This window comes from Geotrypetes seraphini, chromosome 10 (assembly GCF_902459505.1).
Source record: "Geotrypetes seraphini chromosome 10, aGeoSer1.1, whole genome shotgun sequence".
Classification (NCBI taxonomy): Eukaryota; Metazoa; Chordata; class Amphibia; order Gymnophiona; family Dermophiidae; genus Geotrypetes; species Geotrypetes seraphini.
The window spans coordinates 98,183,176-98,208,435 of NC_047093.1; the positions used below are offsets into that span (position 1 = coordinate 98,183,176).

Sequence of the window (25,260 nt, forward strand, 5' to 3'; positions counted from 1 at the left end):
ACGAGACGTGAGATATTGAACTTAATTTATTAAGTAGAAAAAAAACAATTTTCTGTAGAATTGTCATTTTATAAATACAAATAATACAGAGCAAGGACCAACAAAACCCTTGTCTCCCCTCCCCCTTCACATATATCCCCTCTACTATCAAGAAAACTGAATAAGCCAAAATTATTATAGAATGCTACACAGAAATATCATGCTAATAGAATACCGTAGTCACACATGACAGGAATAGTTAGGGGAGTGCAACTAGGGCAACTGCCCCTGATCAGAGAGAGCCCTAAGCCAGTTGCAAGCTAAAGAAGCACTACCTGGGCTTTGCAGTCCCCAGTTATATCTAACATAGCTGTAGCAAGATGCATATTTCAAATCTGATATATTCTAATCACAAAATAGAAATAACATTATTTTTTCTACCTTTTGTCGTCTCTGGTTTCTGCTTTATTCTTCTTTTCACTCTCTTCCAGCGTCTGCCCTTCCATCCACTGTCTGCCCTCTCCTCCTTCCATATGGTATCTGCCTTTTTTATATGCCCCTCTCCCCTTTCCATCCAGTCTGTGCCTCTGCTCTCCTTTTTATATGATTCATTCCAGCTTCATTGTTCTCTTCATTTTTATCTCTCCTACACCAGATCTAGCATCTTTGTCCCTCTCTCCTTATTTCTCTGCTGACTCCCTTCCCAGCATCAATCTCTTTCTACTTTCTCATTCCTGTCTCTCCCCTTTCCCTCATCTGATCTCTCCATTCCACCCTGACCCCTTCCCCTCTAATCTCCCTGCCAGCTGTTTCCTTCCTTTTTTCCTCCTCCCCTACAGTACCCCTTATCCCTTCTCTCCTCCCCTATCCAACAGTAACTCTCTTCTCTTCCCTTTCTCTCCTCCCCTCCCAACAGCATCTCTCTTCCCTCCATCCCTCCAGGTCCAGTAGCAGCTCTCCCTTTATCCAGCAGCTTCCCAGCCTCTAATAGTGGCTTCCTCCCCTTCCCTCCACTCCCGTCCCAGCAGCTCTCAGTACTTGCCTGCAGTAGCGATTCACTTAGGCAGCCTTGGGTCCTTTGAGTTGTGCCACCTCTGAGGAAAGAGGAAGTTGCATCATCAGAGACGGGCCATGACTCAGCAAAAGCCCCAAGGCTGCCTAAGTGAATCGCTACTGGAGGCAAGTTCTGAGAACTTCGGGGAGGGGGGGAAGCTACTGTCAGAGGCTCTCGCCAGCCCTGCACAGACCAGTAGGAATTTTTTGCAGACTGGCACCTGTTCGCGGACGGGAGTTGAAGAACACTGTTCTAGACAATGCAACGGTGGTGGCTCACGTCAACTGGCAGGGGGGCACAAGGAGTGCCTCCCTGAGCGTGGAGAATAAGCTGCTCTTCCTGTGGGTGGAGAGACACCTAGTGGTGCTGTCAGGAGTGCACATGGCCAGAGAGGACAATGTTCAGGTGGATTTTCTCAGTCGTTAGACTCTGGACTCTGGAGAGTGCTCCCTATCTCAGAGGGCATTCATTTGTATAGTGGCCCAGTGGGGACATGCCATGTTCGACCTCATGGTGCCTAGGGCCGACAAGAAAACTGATCGGTTCTCCAGTCAGCATAGTGAGGCTGGAAGCGAAGGCCTGGACACTCTGGTTCAGCCCTTGTCACAAGAAGATCTCCTCTTTCTTCTGTGGCCCATGATAAGGCATCTGTCGCAATAGATAGTGGACCATGGAAGTCCTGTGTTCTTGGTCACACTCGAGTGGCTGAGGCACCCATGGTATGCTGACCTGGTTCAGCTCCAGCTGGATCAGGGGCTCTGGCTCCATTATCACCATTTCCTCCTCACGCAGGGTCCATTTGCATTGCAGGATCTGGATCTCTTTGGTCTTACTGCATGATTATTGAGCACATGGCCTTAAATGGCTGGGGTATTTTTTTGGCGGTAGATGTCACATTGCTTTGCAACAAGGAGAAGTCCCCAGTAGTTGCCTATGTGAAGGCTTGGAGCTGTTATTAGGTGTGGTGCGTCCTGAGTCAGGAGGACCCGTCTTATGTCGATTCCTCATATCCTGGAGTTTCTACAAGATGGCCTGATGAAAGGCTTCTCTCCAGATGCAGATGCCCCTGCTTCTCTGGGGGCTTCTTAGCAATTCTGGCTGCCGTACGTTTTCTGCAAGGTGGTCGGAGGCCGAGGCCTCCTCTGTCTTCCATGTCCAGCTTGGAATCTCAATCTGGTTCTTTTCTTTCTGGTTCAACCGCCTTATGAGCCTCTGGAGTAGACATCTCTCATGGATCTTATGATCAAGACTTTCTTTCTAGTGGCCATTACTTCTGCCTGCAGGGTTTCGGAGCTTTCTGTGTTTTCTCAGTTTCCAGTGTGGTGCTATTACTTCTTTTCTTCTGAAAGTGGTTTCCGCTTTCCATGTGATTCAGGAAGTCTGGCTTCCTGCTTTTGCTTTCTCTGGCTCGAGGGAGCAAGACCAAGTGTTCCAGTCCTTGGACATGCACAAGCTTTCATTGCAGTACCTGGAGGTTACGAACGTTTTTTATCTCTATCTATCTTTTTGTTCTGGCAGGTTCTGCCAGCAAGGGCAGGCCGGCTTCTAAGGTCACCATTTCCAGATGGATCCATATGGCCATTTCCACTGCTTATGTTGCAGCTGGGCAAAAGCCCCCCTTACGTGACGGGCTCTTTCTATCCAGAGGTATTTCATCCTCTTGGGCAGAGTCGTTGGCTGTCTCTTTGGACAAGATTTGTAGGGCCATTACCTGGTACTCTTTGTTTACGTTCACCAAGTTTTACAGGATCGATGTGGCGGCCAATCAAGATGCTGCTTTTGGCACCTCCGTTCTGGCAACAGGCTCATCAGTTCCACCCTGATTCTCCAGGACTGCTCTGTTGCATCCCAATTGTCCAAGAACGAAAGATTAAGTTCTTATCTTTGCTAATCTTCTTTCTTGTAAATCCACACTTTATTCCGGAAACCCGCCCTATGCTTTCCTGATTCGCTAATTGTCTGCCTTTCCAGATACTGGTAAGCTGGATTTCTGTTTCCTGACCAGCCTTTCTAAGGGTGCCATCCGAATTGGTTTAGCACTCAGTTTGAGGGGTCCCTAGTTAGGGCATCCTCTTCTGATAGTGCAGGCCGTGTCTCCTTATAGCACTGTTTTCTTGTCATTCAGGTTTCTAATATTTATTGATCTGTTTCAATTATGTTTTAATTGTTTTGCATTTCTTGATATAAGCAGATTAGACATGTTCCTGGCTGCTTTATGACTAACTGACTCCTGAAGGGGCAGTGCTGAGGTGAGAGGGGTGGAGCTCAAGTCTCTAGAATTTGAGGTTTCCTACAAAGTCCTGGCAGGTATACGGAATTAACCCAATCGACCCAGAATAAAGTGTGGATTTACAAGAAAGAAGATGAGCAAAGGTAAACTAATTTCGGTAGCCAATGCAAACAAAACGGTAAATTGCACAGCCCCGCCGGGTCCCTCTTCTCAAGAGGAAAGAGGCCAATTATCCAAATGCATGCCAGGGGATCAGTATATATTGTGAGGATTCAGTCTAAGAATCAACCTGAGATTCAAGCTTATTCTAAGACCTGAAAAAGATAACAGCAAGAGACCCTATTGAATGCTTTTTCAGCATCAACACTCAAAATAAGCGCAGAATCTTTACCCCTAGAAGCCTTCCAGATAAGATGGCACACCCTGCAAATATTGTCAAAGGTTTTGTGACCCCAAATAAAGCCCTATTTGTTGTCTTCAACCAATGGTGATATCACCATCTGTAATCTATTAGCCAAAACCTTAGGAAAGATTTTATAGTCAATATTCAAGGACTCGCACCTGGTTGGGGTCCTTATCAGGCTTCAGTATGACTATAATGCCCGCTATCCACCATTTTGACATATCCAACAAATATTGGCATATCCAACAAATTAAATCAGGGGGTGAACCAAATAAGCCTGAAAAATCTTGTAGGATTTAATAGTGAAGCCATCCAGCCCTGGAGTCTTCCCATGTGGTAAATCTTTAATAGCCCACTGAATTTCTTCTGCCTCTATCAGGCGGGAGAGCCTCCCTGCCTCACGTCAGGACAATTTGGGCAAGCCAAGAGAAGATAGGAAAGATTGTATATCTATGTTAAAAACATGCCCCTTGGATTCATATAAATATATCAATAAAATGTGGTGGATTCTTCATGTATTCGAGAGGGAGAGGAACAAAGTCTACCTTGATAATCCACTATTTTAAAAACCATAACATAGTAACATAGTAGATGACAGCAGATAAAGACCCGAATGGTCCATCTAGTCTGCCCAACCAGATTCAATTTAAATTTTTTAATTTTTTCTTCTTAGCTATTTCTGGGCAAGAATCCAAAGCTTTACCCTGTACTGTGCTTGGGTTCCAACTGCCGAAATCTCTGTTAAGACTTACTCCAGCCCATCTACACCCTCCCAGCCATTGAAGCCCTCCCCAGCCCATCCTCCACCAAACTGCCATATACAGACACAGACCGTGCAAGTCTGCCCAGTACTGGCCTTAGTTCAATTTTAATATTATTTTTTGATTCTAAATCCTCTGTGTTCATCCCATGCTTCTTTGAACTCAGTCACAGTTTTACTCTCCACCACCTCTCTCGGGAGCGCATTCCAGGCATCCACTACCCTCTCCGTAAAGTAGAATTTCCTAACATTGCCCCTGAATCTACCACCCCTCAACCTCAAATTATGTCCTCTGGTTTTACCATTTTCCTTTCTCTGGAAAAGATTTTGTTCTACGTTAATACCCTTCAAGTATTTGAACATCTGAATCATATCTCCCCTGTCTCTCCTTTCCTCTAGGGTATACATATTCAGGGCTTCCAGTCTCTCCTCATACGTCTTCTGGCGCAAGCCTCCTATCATTTTCGTCGCCCTCCTCTGGATCACCTCAAGTTTTCTTACGTTCTTCGCCAGATACCGTCTCCAAAACTGAACACAATACTCTAAGTGGGGCCTTACCAATGACCTGTACAGGGGCATCAACACTTTCTTCCTTCTACTGACTACGCCTCTCTTTATACAGCCCATCATCCTTCTGGCAGCAGCCACTGCCTTGTCACACTGTTTTTTGCCTTTAGATCTTCGGACACTATCACCCCAAGGTCCCTCTCCCCGTCCGTGCATATCAGCTTCTCTCCTCCCAGCATATACGGTTCCTTCCTATTATTAATCCCCAAATGCATTACTCTGCATTTCTTTGCATTGAATTTTAGTTGCCAAGCATTAGACCATTCCTCTAACTTTTACAGATCCTTTTTCATATTTTCCACTCCCTCTTCGGTGTCTACTCTGTTACAAATCTTGATATCATCTGCAAAAAGGCACACTTTTCCTTCTAACCCTTCAGCAATGTCACTCACAAACATATTGAACAGGATTGGCCCCATATTCCTAAGGCGCTTCCTGTTTAATCTGTGGCCCAACAACCTCCTCACCCGGTTGCCTGTTTTAAAAATTATTGCTGAAGGGCCTGTAGCCTGGCAGAAATGTCCTCCATCCAGCTCCCTTAACTCGGTGTGCAAAGTAATGAACAAGATCTTCCCTAGCAGAGAGATCCTATCCCCTGGGGGATGCTCTGATATAGCTGCAAGTGCAAGGCTGCTTTTTTTATTTAGTTTCTCACAATGTCTATGAATTCCCAGAGATATTAACACTGCCTTGAAACCTTCCCACAAGGAAGCATGAGAAACCTCAGTAGCATCAATTAAGATCAAAATACTCCTTAATATATTGCTCAATTAATTAGACATTTGTAGGATCCAATAGCAAAGCATAATTTAATTTCCAATAATTGTGCCCAATAAACTGCTGGGTCAAGGATAATCCAGTCATAACAGGGGCAGGGTCTGATACTAAAAGTAGGAAGCAAGGACAAACACTCTACTTACGAACCACATGTCGATCCTGGAAGTTGAGCTGTTTGCGGATATCTCAGCCATTACCCTGTGACACTGCAGAGAGTTTCAGGAAGTTACTCGCCATCTTTCCTCTCATAACATATACTATAGATGGAACTACCCATTTGGCCTCTGTTTCGCTCTGCAAAATCAGTTGCGTACTAGAACAAGCGAGAAGTATGTAAAATCTTTATCCAGGGGATGGTGGAGATGCTGTAGATCAACCAAATCAAGGAAAGTATGTAACAGGCACCTATCAGCTTCCTATAGTCAACCATCCCTGCATAATTATCTAGGGCACTGTTGATCGTCATATTAAAATCCCTCCCCCATTAGAAGCTTCCCCTCTGCTTTATTTAGAAGTTGTCCCAGGAAATTGGAAAAGACTGCCCTGATCTACATTAGGGGCATAAATGTTAAGGAGGAAAAAACAGCTGGTTATCCAAGACCACATTCAGGAAAAGGTATTTTGTCCTTCACAATGTCCCGGACTTTCAAGGACAAGCTATTATAAAAAATAATAGCCACTCCATTAGTCTGACTTAACCATATTAGAGGCAAATAATTCATGCCTATACTTTTTATAGGTAACACATTTTGCGACAGCCAGCATGAGGTGTGTCTTTCGAATCAAACTAATTGCTGCATGTAGGCACTCATCTTCCTTAAAAAGAAGCTGTCACTTCCAAGGCATATTGAGTTCCCTCACATTGAACAAGACACACTGTTCTCAATCTTACCAGCATTCAGCACAATATCTAATCAAACAAAAGGATAGTCAAACCCCACCTGTGCCCCACCACCCCATAATAGTAAGAGACCTATATCCCCCCCCTGAGTAGCCAGAAAAAGCTTTTAGGGCTGACGACTATGATGCCTCCACAGCAGAACCACCGTGCTACCTCCCAAAACCCTCTCGGTAAATATAGAGGCAAGCCCATGAATAAAGCACAGAACACTCACTGCCCCCCCCACCCTGCCCCAGCCAGAAAAGGAAAACAAACAAATTGTCTATTTTAGTGATAGGCCAGATCTCTAAGGAAGCAGGATAAAGCCAAAAATACTTGTTTAGAAGTCATTCCGTAGGCTGTTCTGGTGCTATAACAGCTGAATGTCATGTTAAATGGTGCTTCTGATCCAGGCGTTTCTAGTGCTGGGTAGTAGTGACGATGTGAGCTGATCCCTCAGGATTTGAGTCAGGTGAATCCTCCTGCCATAGCTTTGCTGTTCGAAGAACTTGGATCGCTTCCTTCAAGGAGGAAACTCAACACAGATGATTTTGCAGGGCAAAACAGGGGCCAAATGGGTAGCTCAGTCTATAGCGTATGCTATGAAAAATGGTGAGTAACTTCCCCAAACTCTCTACAGTGTCACAGGGTCGTGGCTGAGATATCCGCAAAGAACTCGGCTCTAGCACCAGTAAACATCACATGTCCAACTTTGCGAGCGGCCTGTAAGATCTTTTCTTTCTGAGGTAATTGAAGGAAGCAGGTCACAATGTCTCTAGAATGATCCGACGGTTTGGGGCCCAGTGGACCCATTCAAATTGCAGCACACCAAGGTCAGAGTCCGGGTCTGCTGCATGTAGCAATTCTTGGCAAAGCTGCTACAATAGAGCAGCCAAATCTTCCCTTTTTTCCCCTTGGTCAGTTTCAGGTACTCTCCAAACCCTCAAATTGTTTTGGCGCACTCAGTTTTCTAGATCTTCCAATTTGTAAAGGAGATCCTCCTGGACCCACTCTGCACGATCACACCACTTTTGCAGGTCAGTGACATCCTGATCATGCGTAATTATTTGTTCCTCGTCAATTTTTTTGTGCAAGTCCTTGACATTTGCATGGATGTCTGCTTTGACACTGAGGATCGCCATTTTGAGGTCAGTCACTAATGCTTGTAGATCACCTCTGCTCACTGGGAAAGGGCTTCTACAGTCTCAAAATTGGCAAAGTATGTGAGAAGCCGACATGGCACAGACTGGTTCATCTTCCATGTTGCCAGATTTTTGCTCATCTGACAAAGCAGGCAGGTAAGCAAAGGCTTGCAATTCAAACCATGCTTTCTTTCCCCATCATGGGAATTGTAGGGCCTCCGGGACAAGTAGCAATAAAAAAGAATGTAAAAAACTGCTCTCAAGGCCTCCAAAGATGTATAAGTTTGCTTACTAAGGAGGGCAGCTTGGGAGCCCAGCCGTTATGCAGCCTTTCAAGCAAGTGACTTCCACTGGAAGTCACCTCTAACCATCTTTTTGTGCTAACCAATCTAGCAAGGCGATGTGTGCTAGTTTCCAAGGCCATGACTTCCAGGTGGATCTTGAGGGCCATTGCTTTGGCATATATTACTTTGTGGGAAACAGTCCCCAGTTTTGGGTAAAGCGCATTCGGCAGGCGTAGCTTTGTCATGGGACAAAACTAGGATGGTCTCCCTTGAGAAGATTTGTAGGGCAGTGATGGGGTCCTCGCTACATACCTTTTTGCCAAGTTTTATAAAATGGACATGGCTGCAAGGGAGGACTCTGCCTTTGGGTCCTCAGTGCTACATGCTGGCGCAATTATCTCGCCCTATGTTTTTGGGTTACTACTGCTTTTGTATGTCCTGCTTGTCCAGAATGACACACCTATTGCACTAGAAAAAGAGATTAGGTTCTTACCTTGCTGATATCTTTTTCTAGTAGATAGGTGTGTTTTTCTGAAACACCCCCACCCACCCCCATCCTTTATTTCTGCACCTGCCTGCTGTCTCATTAAGAATGTTCTTTCCAAGGCTGTACCTTGCATACCAGTCAGCCCTTTGGGCCATGAAGAGTAGCTTGTCTCTAGCGTAGTTAGGAGTGTTCTTCAAGCTCCTTTAATACTTCTGTTGGCATGTTTGTTTTTCTTTTGATTGTTCATGGTTCATATGTTATTTGTTCAGAGCAGAACAGACTTGTTAAGTTGAGAGAGTTTCCCATATCCCTACTTCACTTGTTACAGAAGGGCTCTGGCATGCTTGGGGACTAACTGTAGGTGGCAGTAGAGCTGTCTGACGATACACAAAAAATTCCTGAGTGGATTCCTTCTGCAGGGCTTGTGGCCATGCTTGTCCAGAATGACACACAAATCTACTAGAAAAGATATTAGCAAGGTAAGAACCTAATCTCTTAAGTCTAGAGTTTATTATTAAACAATTTTCTGTAGACCTTACTGTAAAGGCACTTTGGATCTATTGGAATTAGGTGGGTTAAAATGGTCTCGGCTGCACACAGTTTTTATAAAGCAAGGCAGGAACATGTTATGTTGGTGGCGGCAGAGGGGGGAAGACTTAAATATAAACCGAGACTCCCATTTTGGACCATTTATTGGCCCAAAAATCTCGATTTATATTCAAGTAAGGTAAACCCGCTCAAATCAACTCTTGAGCTAATAACTATCTGCTTACTCTTTATGTAATCTGCTTTGAATCCACAAGGAATAAAATGGAATATACTGTAAATCACCTATAGCAGGGATAGGGAACTTTGGTCCTCGAGAGCTGTACTCCAGTCGGGTTTTCAGGATTTCCCCAATGAATATGCAATGAATATGCAACAAAGATGGGATAGTACGCCTGAAGCAATCGGACGGTAACTTTGCAGAATCAGACTCTAAGAAGGCAGAATTACTAAACCAATACTTCTGTTCAGTGTTCACCCGCGAAGCGCCGGGAGCTGGTCCACAGCTGCAGACGGGAGATATCCGGAAAGACCCGTTTCAAAATTTCGAATTTACGCCCAGTAGTGTCTACAACGAACTATCAAGACTCAAAGTAAACAAAGCCATGGGACCAGATAACCTACACCCCAGAATGCTCAGGGAGTTAAGGGAAGTCCTGGCAGAACCATTATCTGTTCTTTTCAATCTTTCCCTAAGCACAGGAAGGGTCCCCTTGGACTAGAAAACCGCCAACGTAATCCCATTCCACAAAAAGGGCTGCAGGACAGATACAGCAAACTACAGACCAGTGAGTCTCACGTCTATAGTGTGTAAACTGATGGAAACACTGATCAAACAGAATATTGACACAATCCTAGATGAAGAAAAACTGCGTGATCCACACCAACACGGGTTCACCCGGGGCAGATCCTGCCAATCTAATCTGATTAGCTTTTTTGACTGGGTTACTAGACAACTGGACGCCGGAGAGTCACTGGACGTGGTATATTTGGACTTCAGTAAAGCATTTGATAGCGTCCCTCATCGAAGATTACTGAACAAGCTGAAATCGATAGGATTAGGAAACACTCTAACTGCATGGATTGGGGATTGGCTGAGCGGTAGACTTCAGAAGGTGGTAGTGAACGGTACCCCATCCGAAGCATCGGATGTTATCAGTGGAGTGCTGCAGGGATCGGTCCTGGGCCCGATTCTATTCAACTTATTCATAAGAGATATGACACAAGGACTTAGAGGAAGGGTATCACTGTTCGCCAACGACGCCAAACTTTGCAACATAGTAGGCAGATGCTTATTACCTGATAATATGACACACGACCTACTGCTACTGGAACAATGGTCAAATACTTGGCAGCTAGGCTTCAATGCAAAAAAATGCAAGGTAATGCACCTGGGCAAAAGAAACCCGCGTAGAACTTATGTACTAAATGGTGAAACCTTGATCAGGACCACGGCGGAACGCGATCTAGGGGTGATCATTAGCGAGGACATGAAGGTTGCCAATCAAGTGGAGAAGGCTTCCTCCAGGGCAAGACAAATGATGGGGTGTATCCGCAGAAGTTTCGTCAGCAGGAGACCTGAAGTTATGATGCCGTTGTACAGAGCCATGGTGAGGCCTCACTTGGAGTACTGTGTTCAGTTTTGGAGACCACACTACCGAAAGGATGTACTGAGGATCGAGTCGGTTCAGTGAACGGCTACCAGGATGGTCATGGGGCTGAAGGATCTCGCGTATGAAGAAAGACTAAAGAAATTGCGGCTGTACTCACTTGAGGAAAGAAGAGAACGGGGAAATATGATTGAAACGTATAAGTACATCAAAGGACGCATTGAGTCAGAAGATGATATCTTCTGGCTCATAGGACCCTCAACCACCAGAGGGCACCCGCTGAAAATCAGGGGAGGGAAGTTTCATGGCGACTCCAGGAAGTACTTCTTCACCGAAAGAGTGGTGGATCATTGGAACAGACTCCCACTCCAGGTGATAACGGCCAGCAGAGTGACGGATTTTAAGAAAAAATGGGATACTCACGTGGGATCTTTAAGGGAGTAAATTTAAGGGGGGGGGATACTTGGAATGGGCAGACTTGGTGGGCTATAGCCCTTTTCTGCCGCTTTTTTCTATGTTTCTATGAGATCTATTTGCATGCACTGCTTTCAATGCATATTCATTGGGGAAATCCTGAAAACCCAACTGGAAGACGGCTCTCGAGGACTGGAGTTCCCTACCCCTGACCTGTAGCATAGCACTCTGAAGATGTGAGTTCAATTCCCTCTGCAGCTTCTTGTGATTCTGGGCAAATCATTTAATACTTCGTTACCCCAGGTGTAAAACAAATACCTGTTTAAAATACAGGGGGGAGAGTGTGGTGCAGTGGTTATCTACAGCCTCAGTCCCCTGAGGTTGTGGGTTCAAACTCATGCTGCTCTTTGTGACCCTGGGCAAGTTGCTTAAATCCCTCATTGCTCCAGGTCAGGGGTAGGCAATTCCGGTCCTCGAGAGCCGGAGCCAGGTCAGATTTCAGGATATCCACAATAAATATGCATGAGATAGATTTGTATCTCAAGGAGGCAGTGCATGCAAATCCATCTCATACATATTCATTGTAGATATCCTGAAAACCTGACCTGCTCCGGCTCTCGAGGACCGGAATTGCCTACCCCTGCCCCAAGTACATTAGATAGATTGTGAGCCCACTGAGACAGACAGGTAAAAATGCTTGAGTACCTGAATAAATTTATGTAAATTGTTCTGAGCTTCCCTGGGAGAATGGCATAGAGAATTGAATTAATGAATAAATAAAAATATGTAAACAGCTTTGATTTGTCTAACCATACAGAAAAAGCGGTATGTCAAGTTCCATCCCCTTTACCTTTAATAAATGAGTTTAAAAAGTGTTCTGAGGCAAGACCTAATTTTTCATCATTTTTTTTTTTTTTAAGATTGTGTGCCTGAATGGGCAGCCCGTGCAACTGGATCAGCAATGGAAAAACTATATCAAATTTTGTGAGAATTTAAAATTTTAACTTGACAGTATTTTGTAGTTTTTGATGCAGTTTAGTGGAAACCCCTAAATATTAAGGATATCAATCAATACTTTAAGTGAAGGCTAAATATACCCACAGTTTATAATTATGTTGGCAAACAGAACAAGAAGAAAAAAATAACTTGTTTTTCATGTGCTATCAATGGTTCACATGTACACATGCTTTGAGGGTTGTGTTCTATCATGCATGTATAATTGAAGTATTAAAACTTCGGTCTACAACCTAAAATGATTCTTGTGGAAGAAAGAACTACCGTAATAAATCTCAACCATCTCACCCAGGGTTTTTCAACCCAGTCTTCGGGACACACCTAACCAAACAGATTTTATAGGACAAACCACAGAGAATAGGCATGAGATAAATTTGTCTATACTACTTCAGTGTTCTCCCCAGAAATTTTTTCCAGCCAGGTAGCACAAAAAAGTAACTGGGTGGGGTAAGATGGGGAAATTTAGTGGTGCTATGCAAATTACCCCTCGCTCATGGTGAAGGAGTAGGGAAGGGGTGTCCATTAACAGTGTTCCCGCTAAGCTGCGCTGGGGTGCGCTGACGCACAAAATATTACCTCGCAGCGCACAAGTTTCTCGTCACAGCGCACACAGTGTAGAGCACAGTTCTTCAACCGCCGGTCCGCAAACAAAATCTTGCCGGTCCGCGAAGGATTCGGTCCCCGCCGCAACGAAAGGCCGGCGTCAGCTGACTTGCAACTTCCTGTTGCAGTCGCTGTGCCGGGACTCCTGCCTTCGCCGGGACTCCTGCCTTCCACCGCGTTTGCCTCCTGCCTTGTCTCCGCACCTCCAGACCAGCAGCGGCAGCTGTGTATGCTTTTAACTTCGGCACAGAGCTGCCCCTAATCAATAGTTTAGCGCGGTTTCATAAGGCAGCCTCGGGGCCTTTGCTAGGCCGGCCCACATCGCATCATCGAAGCGGGCCGGCTATCAAAGGCCCCGAGGCTGCCTCATGAAACCGCGCTAAACTATTGATTAGGGGCAGCTCTGTGCCGAAGTTAAAAGCATACAGAGCTGCCGCTGCTGGTCTGAACTCTTGGGCCGCTGAAGGAGGGCAAAAAGCAGCTGTCCTGGAGGTTTCCCTTCCTCTCGCCTTTACAGGTTCCTTTTTTCCACCTTTTTTTTTTTTCCTTCAAACGGCAACGGGCCCCAGCATCGACATCAATCAAGTAAGTTCCACTGTCAATCAAGCGGTTCTGCTCGGCCAAAGCTTCCCCTGTGACATGAGCCACCCTCAGGGGAAAGAAAGTGACCCACAAAGGTGAGGGGAAGGGGGGCAGATGATGGAAGTTGGGGGGGGGGGGGAGAGAGAGGGAGAAGGGGCAGATGATGGAATGGAGGAGATGAGAGAGAGAGAGAAGGGGACAGATGATGGAAGTGAGAAGAAGGGAGAGAGAGCAGAAGGCAGATGGATGTCAGTTGAGAAGGGAGAGCAGATGCTGAATGGAAGTGGGGAAAGAACACATACTGGATGGAAGGAGGAGATAAATAAAGGGGGAAGAAAATAGTAAGATAATGGAGGGGTGAGGGAAAGGGGTGACAAGCTGTGTGTAGACACAGTGAAAAGAGGGAAACGGGACTAAATAGTAAGAAAGAATTTAATTTAGATGGAGGCAGAAAATAGAGAAGGAAGACCAGAGAAGAAAAGGGAAGAGAGAGCAGAGAATGATCAGATCTGAGTGGAGGAAATGAGAAGAGAGATATGCTAAAAACCACAGGGGGGAGGGAAGGATAGAGATGCCAGACCATGAGGGGAACAGAAGGAAGATGATGGATGCTAGACCAAATTGGGGGGTGGGGGGGGGGGCAGGAGGAGAGATGGCAGGGAAAGACAGACAGTGAATGGAAGGGGCAGATGCTGGACTGAAGAGACAGAGAAGGTTATCATGCTGCTGTACCGGGCCATGGTACGCCCTCACCTGGAGTACTGCGTCCAGCACTGGTACTTAAGGACACGGTACTACTCGAAAGGATCCAGAGAAGAGCAACTAAAATGGTTAAGGGGCTGGAGGAGTTGCCGTACAGCGAAAGATTAGAGAAACTGGGCCTCTTCTCCCTTGAGCAGAGGAGATTGAGAGGGGACATGATAGAAACATTCAAGGTACTGAAGGGAATAGACTTAGTAGCTAAGGCAGGGAGAACGAGAGGGCACTCTCTAAAGTTGAAAGGGGATAGATTCCATACAAACGTAAGGAAGTTCTGTGGTAGAAAGCAACATATTTATTTGGCTCATAACTTGCTGGCGCCCGATATTTTTAGCTCACAGTGAAAAAAGTTTGCTCACAACACCCGCCCGCTTAGAGGGAACACCCAACCTTTTGGCTTCCCTGGGCCGCACTGGACGAAAACCAATTTTCTGGGGCCGCACAAATACTAACACTAGCTGATGAGCAAAAAAAAGGCTGAGCAGGTCCCAAATTTGCAATCACTAATATAGAAGATGTACGTATCTAACAATAAACATTCATTAAAGGGACACTGTGGAGAGGAACCCAAAAAAAGCAGTAATACTTACCCTGACTGAGTGATCCTCCACATACACCGCTGACAGTGGAAGCAGCCACAGGCTTCCGCATCCCCACTCTGATGAGCAGGGATGTGCACTCCTGGTCTTCCCATTCACTTCTATTACAGCTACGGTGAGCCTCTTCAGAGGTGAGCCTCATCAGAGCGGGGATGCTGCATCAGCTGTCATCGACACACGTGGAGGATCGTTCAGTCAGGGTAAATATTCCTGCTTTTTTGGGCCTTCCACTTTGAGCTTAGGCTCCCCCAAAATGAACATCTCCCCTGGTGTAGCTAGTAGGGATCCTCAAGCCTCACCAGCTGACGGCCACCTCCTCCCCCTCCAATTTCCTAAGTTCTGCAGCTGGCAGTAATATTGCAGAGCTGCTGCCTTCCCTCCTCCCGCCCACCCCCCCCCCCCCCACCTTGGCTTTCATGCATGCTTGAAAGCAGTGGCAGCTTGAGGATATTGCCTTTGGCTGCAAAGCTTGGAGATTAGAAACATAGAAAGTGATGTCAGATAAGGGCCACGGCCCATCTAGTCTGCCCACACCAATGACCCTCCCTTACCTTTCTCTGTGAAGAGATCCCACGTGTCGATCCCATTTAGTCTTAAAATCAGGCACGCTGCTGGCCTCAATTACCTGTAATGGAAGACTATTCCATCGATCAACCACCCTCTCGGTGAAGAAGTACTTCCTGGTGTCGCTATGCAATTTCCCGCCCCTAATTTTCCATGGATGCCCTCTTGTTGCCGTGGGACCTTTGAAAAAGAAGATATCCTCCTCCACCTCTATACGGCCTATGAGGTATTTGAACGTCTCGATCATGTCTCCCCTCTCTCTGTGTTCCTCGAGTGTGGGAATAATATAAAAAACATTACAAAACAAGCAGCCACACCAGCATAGAGCATTATACTGGCACAGAGGGTACATGATGCACGATCAAAAACTAGAACAATCAAGAAACGGGTGGGGCTACAGAGCAGAACCAACTCCCGTACTGGCTTCCCAGAGTTCCCTTTCTGTGTGGTATAGGTGTGATTCGTTCCTCCGTCTCTTCGGGCCCCTTAAATTTTCTTCGGGACTTGTGGAATCTTATACCCCTGATACCTTCATGGAGCTCTTCCATACTTTATATGCTTTTGTGAAATTCGCAGCTTGGCAGGAGACCCAGCTCTTCTTTCTATACAGCATTTGTCCTTTATCCCTTCCATGCAACATCTGCTCTCTCTCTTTGCCCCTTCCACCCAGCCTCTGCCCTCTCTCTACCCACCCCTTCCATCTACTGTCCACCCTCTCTCTCTCTCTTTCTTACGGCATGTTCCCTCTTTTTATATCCTTCAATAAACTGTATATCCTGTGCCCTTTCTTCTTTGTAAATGATTCATTTCAGCTTCACCCCGTCTCCATTTTTCTGTCTCCACCCCCTCCTCTATGCTCTGGCATATCTCTTCTCCTTTCCTTCCTTCCCACTCCACCCCATGGTCTGGCATCTCTATCTCATTCCCTCCCCCCATGCCCTGGCATCTCTCTCTTTGCTCTGGCACCTCCTTTCCTTCCTTTCCCTGTAGTCTGGCATTTGTCTCCTTAGTTTCCCTTCCCTCCCCCATGCCCTGACATCTCTCTCCTCTCCTTCCAACCTTCCCCCTGGTCTGGCATCTGTCTCTTCTCCCCCCCTATATGCCCTGATATCTCTCCCTCCCCCCTTCATGGTCTGGTATCTCCTTTCCTTTCCCTCCCATGGAATCTCTTTTTCCTCTCCTCTCCCTTCCCTGGTCTTCCTTCTCCATCCCTCCCGCCTTCCTTCTCTCCCCCCAATTGGGTGCAGCAGCATTTCTCTCCCCCCCTCCACTTGGCCACACTGCAGCATTTCTTCCCCTCTCCCCCGCAGTACCAGCATTTCTTTCCCCCCTGCAGTGCCGGCAGCAGCATTTCTCTTTCTCTTCCTCCCCTCCAATGGGCCACAGTGCACTGAGTGCAGAATTTCTCCCCCCCTCCCCTGCAGTGCAGCATTCACAATTCGCTACAGGCTAAGGCAGGAGATAGAGAAGTGAGGAGGGAAGCTTACAACTAACTGCTCTTGCTTGCTTCAGGCCTTCCTCGCTGCCGGGTCCTGCCTTTGTGGAAACTGAAAGTAGGCAGGACCCGGCAGCGAGAAAGGCCCGAAGTAAGTAAAAGCAGAAAGTTGTAAGCTTCCTTCCTCACTTCCCTATCTCCCCCCGTAGGCTCGTGCCCTCGGGGCTCTGCACACTGTACCGGCTTAGCAGCATGCCCATGAGAAAATAGCGACCCACCGAGGCCAGAAACTCCACGGCTCTACATTCCTCATACCAGGCAGAGTTGTTCAGGATACTCAGACTGCCATGTGCCTTTCCCCCACACAAAAGCTCCCCGTTGGCGCACACACACTGCAAACCCGTGCACATTATGCATAAGTTGCTTAAGTGGCTCACGTAAGCCTATCTGTCCGCTGGGGTCTCCGATGCGTGCGGTGGCCCCGGCAATGAGCTCAATGGTGTGGTGGCCTGCGTGCTGAAATCACCCACGTATAAGGAGTCAGCTGTGAGATCGAAGCCACAGTACACCATCTGTGCGCCGCTCTGCAGTATTAAAAAGTCAGGCTGAGGCAGGAGTCAAATGTTGAACTTCTGACGACTTCAGGCTGTGCCGAGTCAGTCCAGAGAATTCCCCAAACCGGTGAGAGGATTTTGTTTTTTGTTTTTTTAATGTTTGAGCAGCAGCGGCAGTAGCAGGATTTGCCGGGCGGTCATCTAAATTAGCCGTTCGAAGCGCCCGGCTAAAAGGCTCTAGGGAGAACACGGCTACTTCCAGGAGCTCATGCCTATTCATTGTTGATATCCTGAAAAACCTGACTGGTTGATTTGTGGTTCCATTGATAAGTTCTAGGCACAATACTAGATTTCAATTCTTGTGTGTGGGGTTTTTTTTCCTATTTTTTTTTTTTTTTTAAATACTATACCTCAAGTGACTCCCATCAATAAAGGGTCAGAAGCAGCTTAATCTTAAAACTTTATTTTCTGCTTATTTAAGTTTGACATGTATTTAAATCCATTCTTCAAAGATCTTAACTTTGTCTGATGAAAGTTTTCGAAACAGATATGGTACAAAATATCTGCAACTGTTAAAGAAAATTTTCATACATTCAATTTTACTGCTCAATATTTATGAGGTCACTGGATAAATAAAGGGGAAGTAGCATATTTTTCATTTGAGATAAACCCCCCACCCCCCGAGAGACACCACAGGTAAAGTACCATTTTGTTTGCATTGTAATTTTTTTAACTAAACTTTTTTAAACCAATCTTACTTAACATCAGGCAGAAGTTCTATGGTTTCAAAAAGCAGCAGAAACATCAAATTATAATAAAAATGATGGCTGAGTTTGAATTAAGATATTAGTGACTGAAGCTGAGCAAATAAGAGCAACCATTTACTATGTAAATGGTTATACATGAATTATGACAGGTATAAACAATCATAGAAATCAATATAGATGAAAAGTTGAGATAATCAACAGTTTAGAAAGTCAGGCTTTACTAGTAACGGGTCTGTAATTAGTTGGAGTGGCAAACTTGAAAGAAGAAAGCGTTGGTTTCAAAGTTGGTGGCCGAAATATAAACAACATGCGCAATGCAGATAACGCTCATCACCAGCAGCAAAGTAGACATGCTGTATCTACTGAGAAAAGTCAAAGCCGAAAGTCATAACATGGGATTAGAACTGAACATAAAATGAAGGTCATGAACACGGAAAATGATGGAAGATTTTGAACTTGAAGGCGATTGAAATTCTTTACAACTTCTATCTCCTGGGCTCTTTCATAAACAAAGAAGCAACTAGCAGGGAAGAAATGCTTTGCAGAATAGCACTGGATCGCTCTTCAATGAAGGCTCTCAACTAAGATTTCAAAGGCAAGGAAATAACGCTCTAAAGGAAGGTCAGTCTTGTCCACTCACTCATTTTCTCAGTAGTCAATTACGGATGCGAAAGCTGGACACAATGGAAGCAAAACAGAAAGAAGGCAGACTGGATGGACCATTCGGGTCTTTATCTGCCATCATTTACTATGTTACTATGTATGATTGACTCATTTGAGCTTGGTGCTGGAGAAGGATTTTATGCGTGCTGTGGACCACCAGAAGAACTAACAAATCAATTCTGGAAGAGATCAAACTAGCTATGTTGCTCGAAGCCCAAATAATGAAGTTACGACTTGTCTTATTTTGATCACATTGTCAGAAGAGAGAGATCATTGGAGAAGGACATTGGGAAGATCGAAGGAACCAGGCGAAGAGGGCGACCTGCAATCATATAGTTGGACATTATTGGCAACAGCCATGGGGATGATCCTGGAGAACTTTACTGGACTAGCACAAAACCAATCTTTTTTTTTTTTTTTAGGTCTGTAATTCATCAACATGAGTCAAGGGCACCTAACTAGTGGAATTCATATCCTCTGACTTTTAAACTGGAGGTCAAAACAACAACCTGAAGTTTCAAGTTTATTAAGTTTGTTATACTGCCAAATCAGGTTTCAAGGCGGTGTACAGCTAATAAATATTAAAAATAACAAAAGGGTATAATATAACAAAAGACTTAAACAATCATTATTTTATACAAATTAATACAGAGACAAACAACAAGGAAGGGAAACATACGTGAAACAAAAGGAACAGGGGGAGAACTACAATGTATTAAAGTATAGAAAGAAGGGAAGTTACGAGAGGGAGGGAAAAACTGTAAATTGTAAGCTGAAAGAATTGAAGGGAGAAAAATGTCCTTAAGAGGACGGTTATGGCCCGAAGGCATCTTGAAAGAGGTTTTCAACTTTGATTTAAAGTGATTAAGAGTAGTTTCCTCTCAAGTGGGCTGGGGCAGAGTTCCAAAGCGAAGGAGCAGTAACTGAAAAGTTATTATTACACATGGTGTTGATGTGTCTTAAGGAGGGTATACAAAGCAGGTTTGTGAAACAAAACAGAGAGTTCTTTGCGGAACATAAGGTATCAGCATTTTGTTGATGAATTCTGGTTGACCAAAGGTTCGGGTTTTGAAAGTTAATAATAAGATTTTGTAAGTTATTTGGTGTACCACAGGTAACCAATGGGCTTTGATCAGTAATGGGGTCACCTGGTCAAATTTTCTGAACCTAACCCCTCTTCTACGAAACCGCACTAGCGGTTTTTAGCACAGGGGAGCCGTGCTAAATGGCCCATGCTGTTCCTGACGCTCATAGGAGCTGAGTGAGCGTCGGGAGCAGGGCGGGCCATTCAACGCAGCTCCCCGTGCTAAAAAACGCTAGCGCGATTTTGTAGAAGAGGAGGAAAGTTTTAAGTGTGACATAGCTACAATCTTAAATTCTTTCAAACAGGATTATCCCATCTTGGGGGGAAATTCTTTTGGCATGTCTTTGGTCACTTCTCAGTCATTACCTTATTCAGTACAGTTCCTTATTTTTGTACACACCTTCTTGCTCCATATTCTCTTCTGCCTTTTCTTCCTTGCCCTGTCTTACCAACTAGATTTTGCCAGCAAAATACTGCTGGCTTATTGCTACTGTGTCGTGCAGCTTATTGGAAGAAGAGGAGTTTACTTTGCAGCTGGATGGCAGAGTTTTAAATCATTATTAGGGGGTGGGACTGCTGCTGGTAATGCAAATTGTAAATGTTTGGGGTCACCCTAAACAAGTTTACAAGTCTGATTTTCAGGATAGCTTCAATGAATACACATGCTTGATAATCAGTGGATGCAGTTTTCTCATGCATATTCATAGTTTGTTCAAAAAAATCTTATGGGGATGTGAACAAGTTTAGGAAGCTCCGTAATAGAGAGGAAGAAAGTGGCAGGGAGGAGGTGGGACCAGGTCTTAACACTCTCTTCAAAGTAGACGGCCCAATTTCTTTCTGTGGCTGTCTCCCTTCCTTCCCCAACCTGCTTTCCCACTCTAGCTGGAAACAGACTTTCATTCAGGACACTTGGCTCAGACTGCCCATAGCTTCTCTTTGTTTCTAGTTGTGTTAAATGTATTCTTTACTATTATGTTGAATTTTCAGGGTCTGCGGGTCAGAACAAGCAGCATACGGTCACTAAGAACACAGCTAAGCTAGATCGAGAAACAGAGGAGCTGCACCATGACAGGGTGTCTCTGGAAGTGGGCAAAGTCATCCAGCAGGGCCGGCAGAGCAAAGGGATGACTCAAAAGGATTTGGCCACAGTAAGTCATGAATGATGAGTCATGTGCTTTACGTAGATGGGTTTTGTTGTAACAAATATGGATGACATGTCTGAAACTCTCAATTACTTTTCTAGTTGAGTGACCTGTTATGACCATAGGCATAACAGTGAATTTGACTAACTGATCCTATGTGTTTATAGCTCAGAATAAATAAGACTGGAACATTGCAGCTGGAATTCTGGTTTTAATCTCAGCGGGGAGGGAGTTCTAGAAATGTTTCATAGCACAGTTAACAGACAGTCTATAATACACATCCCCCCCTCCATATTCAGTAGTTTGGAACTCGCAACTTGGTTATTTGCGGTTTTCATCTGGGTAACCCACCCCTGCTTCACAGACCCCTCTCCACTTACTTTTTAAAACCTGGTGGTCTAACAGTGAAGCAGGGCAGGAGCATAGGATCTTCCTTTGCTCCTGCCCTGTGCAGAACTGGGAACAAAAATGGCTGCCATGAGTTCCTGTGGTCTTGTGGGAACTCATGGCAGCCATTTTTGTTGCCGGCTCTGCACGGGGCAGGAGCATAGGAAGATCATTCCTGCCCTGTTTCACTGCTAGACCACCATGCTTTAAAAAGTAAGTACAGTAGAGGTCAAGGAGGCAGGGGTAGGTCAGTCGGCCCTAAAGTTATTTCTTTTATGACCCTTCTGGATTCTATATGCTAGTTGTTCAATCCCAACCTGTACTCCGGGTGTTGCAGAAATCTACATCTTTTCCAAACACCCCCTTAGCCTAAGAGTCATCAAATAACCTTAGTTTCAGTGTCTGCAAGCAGTCCGAGCAGAAGTCTTTTGCTGTTGCTCTGCTTCTGTTTCTTTTTTTTATTTTTTTTTTTTTTGCTTAAAGTTTGTTTTTTGGTGGCTTCAATGCCTTGAGACCCCTTCCCGGTGGTCCCCTGTCAGAGAAAAGGACACAGTTCTGTGGAGCCAGCCTGCTGTGTGCCACCCTCTTAAAGTGCCCAGGGTCCTTTCTCGTGGAAGTCTGCTGGCCGATGACTGTCGCAGGTTTCTAGCACAGGCTGTGTGTGTCAGGACAGAAACCTACCCAGGTTTCAAGGTGCAGGCTGCCTTTCTCATCCCTGACCGCATGGCAGAGGATCCATGGGGGCAGAAATTGTAGTCTGTCTCTGGCCTGCTGGCAGTCCAAAGATCTTCATTCCTGTGCATTTGGAGCTGTTTCTGAGGCAGAAAGTCCTTTATCCCAGGACAAGCAGGCAGGCATTCTCACATATGGGCGATGTCATCGACGGAGCCCGGATGCGGACGCCTCACAAGCAGACTTGCTTGAAGAAACTAGAAGTTTCGAGTTGCCCGCACTGCACATGTGCGAGTGCCTTCCCGCCCAGCGCAGGAACTCAGTTCTCAGTTTTCCGCGGAGCCGAGAAGTCAGTCTTTGACTCTCTGCGTTTAACTTCGTTCCTTTGTGCCTTCTCTGAACCGCGGTTTGTATTTTTTTTTTCTTCACTAATTGCTGTTTTTATTTTATTTCTTTTCATTTTAGTAAAAAAAAATAATTTCTTCCGTCCATATTTTGGGACAGGCCGCTCGGCCATAGCCCGAGGGCTTCAATCTTGCGGCAGCTATTTTTCCTTCTATGTCCCAGCCTGCCACGGGCTCCAAGAAGTGTAGCAAGTGTCGGCGCACAATCTCTCTTACGGACCCTCACGGACGCTGCCTCAAGTGCCTTGGGCCAAACACTTCAGCCTCGTGCTTTTAAGTGTCGTATTTTGGTGGATAAGCTCTTTGAGATGGAGTCTTCTACTGATCCCTCTCTTTTGAAAGCGTCCTCGGCCTCGACTCCTACCAAGGCCCCTCCTGCACCTACTGCTTCCACCTCGAACCTCATCAGACCTTCGTTGTTTGCAGCAGCTCTTTCTTCAAAGTCATCTGCTGTATCTTCCCCTGTTTCCTCAGGTCAGATAGCTCAGCAGTCGGTTCCACCGGTGGTGATTAAAGTGTCTAAGACTCTCATGTCGAAGCACACTCGCACTACCTCGAAGGAACCTCCAGCCAAAGCAGGTGGTCCAGTTTCAGACGCAGATCCATCCTTGCCGGCTTCTTTCCAGACCATGTTAGAGAAGCAGTTTATTCAGTTCCTTACTAACATGGGACCCAAACTGCTTCCTCTTATCCAGCCTGGGCATTCAGCAGACTCCCGCGAGGTCGAGCCGCTTCCTTTGCCCCAGTCTGAACTTATACACTCTTTGCAGGGAGTAGAGTCTCTGTGAGTGTCTGGTCTGGCATCCAAGCACGTGAAGCAGATTCTTTGTGAGTGCCTCGATGGGAATTCTCACACTCTATACGAGGAGCAGAGTCTTTGGGAGTGTATCGAGGTTCCTCCACCAAGCCTCTGGAGTTTCGATCTACAGCCTCTAGTCCTATTCATCCGAGGCGAAGTCTCTCCGATCCTCGAGATCTGGTTCCAGACACAGTTCTCACTGACGTTCGAGGCCTTCATCGAGGCATCCTTTCAGGCATAGTTCTTCTTCTCAAGACAGACCATCTTCATCTAAGCCTCTATCTACTCCAACCTCGACCAGACCACCGACTCCTCGTTAGAGGTCTCCGATGCCAAACATAAGAAGCGCCATCTCCGGATCAGACCTTCGGTCCATCTAGTCCGGCGATCCGCACACGACTTCTTTAGGTTGGGAGACCAATGTTGGATGCAGTATTCCAAGTGGGGTCTGACCATTGCTCTATAAAGCGGCATTATGACCCTCTCTGATCTACTCGTGATTCCCTTCTTTATCATGCCCAACACTCTATTTGCTTTCTTTGCCGCCGCCTCACATTGTGCTGATGGTTTCAGGGTCCTATCTATCAGTACACCCAGGTCCTTTTCTTGTTCGCTCTTACCCAGAGTTGCACCTGACATTCAATACTCGTGTTCCTTATTCTTTCTGCCTAAATGCATTACTTTGCATTTCTCCACATTAAACTTCATCTGCCATTTCTCCGCCCATTTCTCTAACTGACATATATCACTCTGGAGTTCCTCGCTATCCTTTTGCGATCTGATTGCCCGGCATAGCTTTGTGTCATCTGCAAACTTGATGATCTCACTGGATGTTCCTTCTTCTAGGTCATTGTTATAGATATTAAATAAAATCGTGAAGTCACCAGGTTCCTTTGATGCTTTTTATCCCTGTTGAAGCTTCATCTTCGACTCAGGCTGCCTCAACGTCCTCGAGTCCTTCTCAAGGCAAAGCATTGGCAGATCAGCTATCTTTCTCGTCTTCCCTTTGTCAGATGGCTGTGGATTGGATCTTCAATTAGATACTGGCTCAAAATACGCTAAGGAGTATCTAGAAGTCATGCATCTTCCTCAACTTCTGGCAGAGCCTCTTAAGCTTCCACTTCATAAGCTTTTGAATCAGACATTTGGTCGATGCATGGAAACACCTTTTTCCATACCAGCTGTTCCAGGCAAATTGGACTCTAGGTATAAAACTGCATCGCAAAGAATTTGACAACTCAGTTATCTCATCAATCCCTCCTTGTCGAGTCCTCCTTAAAGAGGTCCCATCTTTCCAAGGTTTATGCCACCATTCCTCCTGGAAGGGAAGGGAAAACTATGGACAAATTCGGACGTCACATCTATCAAAATGCTATGATGTCCTCTAAAAGTCCTCAATTATAATTTTCAATTCATCACTTATTTTGAATTTCTTATTTCTTTATTGCCGAAGTTCTTGCATTATCTGGATACTCAAATGCACTTTGAATTTCAAGAGGTTATTGCTTCTTTGTCTCAACTCCGGTTGCATCTCCTCCAGTCATCTTACGATGCATTCGAGTTGTCTGCTCAAGCAGCTGCTTGCTCTGTGGCTATGCGTCGTCTTGCCTGGCTTCGTACCATTGACATGGACCCTAATCTTCAAGACTGATTAGCTATTATTCCTTGTGAGGGCAATGACCTCTATGATGAATCTATCGAGGCAGCCACCAAGAAATTGTCTGACCATGAAAAATCTTTTGCTTCAATTGTCAGACCTAAGCCAAAGCCAGCTCCTGCCAAGCCTGCACGCCCTGTTCTTATCTATCAATGGCGTTATACTCCAAAGTCGGCTCCTTACACTCGCCCTCCTCTTAAGAAACAGCAACCTCAGAAGCAGCAAAAACCTTAACCTTCTGCTGCACCTCAGCCTTTAACTGTTTACAACAGAGCTTAACCTCCACCGTTCTGACTCTGTCTCATTTTCCCCCTATAGGAGGTCATCTCCATCATTTTTACGACCGATGGACGTCAATTACCTCCGACCTCTGGGTGCTTACCATCCTCAGAGAAGGATACTCTCTTCATTTCACTCGGGTTCCACCAGAGCTTCCTCCAAG

The 25,260-nt window shown here is 45.6% G+C and overlaps 1 protein-coding gene across 1 annotated transcript in view; it reads left to right on the top strand.

The window, feature by feature from the left end:
- The window catches only part of EDF1 (endothelial differentiation related factor 1), an 88,546-nt gene that overhangs the window by 45,881 nt on the left and 17,405 nt on the right, over positions 1-25,260 (top strand). The window contains exon 3 of the mRNA XM_033961300.1: positions 20,745-20,905. Within this exon, the coding sequence (XP_033817191.1) occupies positions 20,745-20,905 (161 nt within the window). The remainder of the gene's footprint in view (positions 1-20,744; positions 20,906-25,260) is intronic.